The sequence below is a fragment of the Gymnogyps californianus genome, chromosome 10 (genome assembly GCF_018139145.2).
Source record: "Gymnogyps californianus isolate 813 chromosome 10, ASM1813914v2, whole genome shotgun sequence".
Classification (NCBI taxonomy): domain Eukaryota; kingdom Metazoa; phylum Chordata; class Aves; order Accipitriformes; family Cathartidae; genus Gymnogyps; species Gymnogyps californianus.
Genome location: NC_059480.1, coordinates 12,525,701 through 12,530,409, shown reverse-complemented (window position 1 = coordinate 12,530,409; position 4,709 = coordinate 12,525,701). Strand labels below are relative to the sequence as shown.

The window sequence follows — 4,709 nt, the reverse complement described above, 5'->3', positions numbered from 1 at the left end:
ACACAAAACACCTCATTCCACAACAAGTACCTTCATCTGTATTTTAAATACCAGATTAACTATCCCCCCCATTTTTAGCACTGCTATCTGGAATTTGGGAATACATCCTAATAGGCCAATTATAAGATATCCCATTGATAGATATTATTTATGTTATTTGTACTGATGGTGAAGATGAACTGAGGGAATGGACATGTGTAATGCAGTCATGCAGCAAGTGTATAGGCAACCTTATGCAATAATCTTTTAACTAGTTTATTAAATGTGTTTCCTTTTCAGAGTAAGTTCAACATCTAATGCCAAAATTTCATCAAGAACTCAAATAGCTTAGTAGCTATTTAGCTAAGTAGCTAGGTATCACCTGTTTAACTTAAAGTACTAATACAAGAAAAAGACATACATCACTAAAATTTTCACACGTACACACACACAGTTATCAGCATCCTGTTTATATCAATTTATTTTCACAAATCAATTTCCTTTTTCCTGCTCATACTCTTCACATTTTCTGAAGGCACAACACCCAAATAGGCAATGTAAAATGTACTTCCTGCAGGAAAGTCTATAGTCTCCTAAGAGAACAGTTTGGCAAAATCACTTTTGTTTAAAAACTCAAGTTCCAAAATGAGCCTTCAAAGAGCATCAGAGAACACTGCCAAGATTCAAAACTACTGGAGGTGTCTGCACTTCTCATATGCAACACACCATTTAACCTTTAATAAACCAGGACTTTTTCAGGAAATTATAAAAGCAGAAGTAGTAAAATCTCTTTTTTTTTTAAATCAAGTTTTAAGTATGGGACAGAGTCTCTAGGCAAAGCTCCCAGAAAGAGCCAGACCCCCATCTGGCTCCATCGTAGAGCAATGACAATTCACAAGAAACGAGTATCTAACCAGCGCTTTGAAATCAAACGCTAGGTTGACTCCATAAAAGCTCCATTATAGCTATGAACACACAGCTGTACGTTTCCTCCCTCCTCATACATAAATATACCCTCATACACTTAGGCAAAGGGGAAAAATAAATCATTTTATGCATTTTTCTATGCTTCCTTGTTATGCCCGTTACCAATCAACGTCAAGAAATATCTTACATATCTTATGTGTTGTTAGCACTATATAATATATATAATTTTATTTTTGTTTTCACACATGCTAATGTTTCCAGTATGATACACGTCTTTTTAAATCCTTCACTTCTTGTCACACTGTAGATCCACTTCTATTTAACAGTGACTCCTGGACATACATGTCAAGACAAAAATAAATACTGCTGTGATGGCAAACGTTTTAAAATTCTTAGGACACTAATACAGTGGCACTTGAAAGACTTTTTAAATACAACAAAAAAGACAATAGTTAAATAGAAACCTGCTTTGACATAGCCATAAAATCTGCACTACATTTGTGAGCTCTGTACTTGTTTCTGCGAGAGCAGCTCCTAATCTTTGAACACGTCAAATGTTGCACTCCAGCCCTCCACCCCTACCCTTTAAAAAGTCCACGTTGCTATTTTAAGCAAGCATCCCCTCCAGCTGTACATAAGCAACACTGTAATTCCCAAACAATTGAGGTAATTATAAAAATGAATATCATTTATTGGGTTTATTTTATTACTATCATGTCTGAACATTTGCTTTCATACAAAAGTCTGATTTTCAGCGTTATGCTTTCCAAGGGCATCCCCTCCGCACCAAGGGAGATAAAGATGTGTCAGGAATTGTGCAAGAGTTTTTGTTACCATCTTCAAACCCACAGGAACTCCATAAACAAGATTTTGGTACAGAATCACTGCCTGGCATTTTAGAGAAGGGGAAAGGGGCTTTACACATATTTTCAGTTCACCTTTTTTTTTTTTTTAATCGCATCTAACCCAATGCAAGGGGGGGGGGGGTTTAAAAAAAAAAAAAAGAAATAAAGAAATCATCACATTACTGTATGTTACCCTTCAGCAGTCTTTGGAAGAAATCGGAAACTAGGCTGCTTTTCCCAGCTCCCTCCCTCACTCAAGCCAGCCGGAGCAGCTCCTCTCCCTGGCAGGGCTCAGCCGCCCCCGAGGGCGGTCAGCGGGCGCCCACTGCCCCGTCACAGCCGTGGCTTCCTGAGCAACGTTCTGCTGAGGTCCTTCACCTCTTCAGGGCTGCTGACCCTCTCGTAGCCCAGCAGGGCCATGGGCTGGTGGCAGTACTCCTCGACCTGCTTGATCTGCTGGTAGCTGAGCGCAGTCCTCCAGGCGCTCAGCGCCTGGGTGGCGTTCCTGGCCGACACCACGAAGGGCTTGGAGGAGTAGCCAGGGCCACTGGTCATGTTGAGGGCAAACTTCTCCATCTCTGGGCTGACCGCCAGGTTGACGAAGCCATACACCTGCCGCAGGGTCTTGATGGGCTCAACCACCAGGTCCTCGTAGCGCACAGCCATGTAGTTGCCCTGGAGCCAGTCAGGGGGGTGCAGAGCAGTCTGCAGGGTCTTGGCCATGCTGCTGCAGATGACCTCCATGGCACCTAGAGCATGGTAGTCCGAGCCGCCCCCACCCTCCTTCTTTCCGCCCAGCTTGTGGCCGGCATCAAGGAAGGGCATGCGGTGGATGCGGGGGTCCCGGCTCCTCACCACCTGCAGGCTCTCCCGGATGAGGCCGTGCCGGGACTTGATGCGGGAGCTGGCAACAGCCCGGGGGTCCCGCACCAGGTGGATGACTTTGAGGTCCAGGGTCGGGTCCCGCATGAGCGGGGCGAGGACGGCCAGGTCAAAGACGCGGACACCCTTGATGACCAGCGTGCGATACTTGTGGCATTCCTCCTGGAAGCGGCTGAGGCGCTGCGGGGGACACTTCTTGCACACCCGGTCGTCCACCATGCCCACCACCTCCTTGCGGTAGGCCGGGCAGAGGGGTGAGGAGCAGATGACCTTGTTGGTGGCTGCCCCGAAGATGCCCAGCGTGGTGAGGTTCTTGCCGGCGCCCGCCGTGCTGTAGAGCTGGAAGACGGAGAGGTCGCAGCGGTACAGGGAGCTCAGCATGTCGCGGGCCGCCCCTTGCAGCGAGACGGCGTCCCCGGGGTACAGCTTCTGCCAGACGTGCCACACCGGCTCGTAAAGGAAGAAGACCTCGGGGTTCTGGTTGAAGAGCTCCCCGAAGAAGGACGACCCCGAGCGCCAGGTGGTGAAGACATAGACCAGCTGCCGCCGGGCGCCCGCCGGACCGCGGCTCCCGGCCGGCGGGGGCGGCGGCGGGGGGTGGTGGCGGGGGGCGGCCGGGGGCTCCCCGCAACGCCGCGGCTCCCGCCGCCACTTGTACTCCAGCAGGTTGAGGGCGGCGAGCAGCAGCAGGAGCGCGTAGCCCAGGCACAGCGCCAGCGCCTTCCGCCGGCACACTTTCATGCTGGGCGGCGGCGGGGCCAACTGTTGCTCAGCGCCCCGGAGCCCCGGGGCCCGCGGCGGGCAGCAGGGCGCACCGCCCCCGGCGCCGTCTCCCGGCCGGCCCCCTGCGCCCGGCCCGCATGGCGCAGCCGCCGCGACGGCCCCGCCGCCGCCGCCCCGCCGCTGCCCTACTTAGCCGCCGCGCGGCCACCCGCGCTTACTCCGCGCCGCCATCGCCGGGCGGCCGCGGGCGCCGCCGCAGCCCAGCTCACGGCGGCCGCCGGGGCGAGGCGGCGCCGCGCTCCGCCCCGCAGCGCGGCCGCGGGGGCGGGAGCAAGGGGCGGCGAGCGGCAAGGGCGGGCAGGCCCCCGCGCCGCGCTGCGCCGCGCCGCCAGCGCGCATGGCGCCCCCGCGCCGCAGCGGGGAGAGACCCGGCCGCCGCCGCCGCCGCCGCCGCGCAGGGAACCGCCGCCGGGCGGCCGCGGAGGTGCGGCCCGAAATGGCGGCGCCCCGCCCCGCGCTCCCCATTCGCGGCCGCCGCCGTCACTCCCGCAGCCGTCCCGCGCGCGCCGCAGGGCCCCGCCGGGGCCGGTGCGCCCCGTGGCGGCGGAGGTGGGGGTGTCGCTGACCCAGCCGCAGCCCCGCCGCCCGGCGTCGGTCGGCAGCGCTCCCCCCCGCCCCGTCCCCTCCCGCTTCTGGGGACAGCCCGGCCCGCTCGGTAACGGCCAGGCGGTTACGGCACCCGGGTCTGAAACGCCGGTGTGCGATAGGCGCTGTTAAAAGTTGCTCCCTTGTTCGGGGGGGAGGGGGTCCGCAAGCGCTGCCCCGGGGGCGCAGGCCCCGTCACCAGTTACGCCTCGGACAGTGAAGCTGCGCCGGTAGCAGGAAACGGGAAAAACAAGGGGGAGGGGGGGGGGAAGGAACCCATAAAAGGCCTGAAACGGATGAGGTCCCAGCTCCGGCCCCCGGCATCGTTAACTTGATATCTGCAGAAACTCGGGTTTCTCAAAGGTCCTCTAGTAACTTCTCCAAAAACATCAAAAAACCCCAAACTGGATCTTCCTGATATAGCTCAGACAGAAAGGGATCTTCCCCCACTTCTTCAAAATATTGTTACAGCCGCTGCAAATACCCAGTCACTGCGCAATCTTCAGTCCCCTTGAGCCGACACCGTTCGGTTGATGAAACGGCTTGTGACGCGCGGGGGGAGCTGCTCCAGCGCCGCTGAGGCAGCCCGTGGCGAGTGCCGCTGCCTGCCCGTTCACTCAGCGCGAAGGCGAGTTCCCTGCTAGGGACAAGCGAGGAGAGGGTCGATCCCAGCCCCACGGCCACGGCTCACCCTCCCAGCCCCACGTT

The 4,709-nt window shown here is 56.0% G+C and overlaps 1 protein-coding gene across 1 annotated transcript; it reads right to left on the bottom strand.

The window, feature by feature from the left end:
• Positions 1-249: 249 nt before the first annotated feature.
• On the bottom strand, positions 250-3,375 carry CHST2 (carbohydrate sulfotransferase 2). The gene has a single exon (XM_050902439.1). The coding sequence runs from the start codon at positions 3,372-3,374 to the stop codon at positions 2,085-2,087; it is 1,290 nt and encodes a 429-aa protein (XP_050758396.1). The 5' UTR covers position 3,375; the 3' UTR covers positions 250-2,084.
• Positions 3,376-4,709: the final 1,334 nt, after the last annotated feature.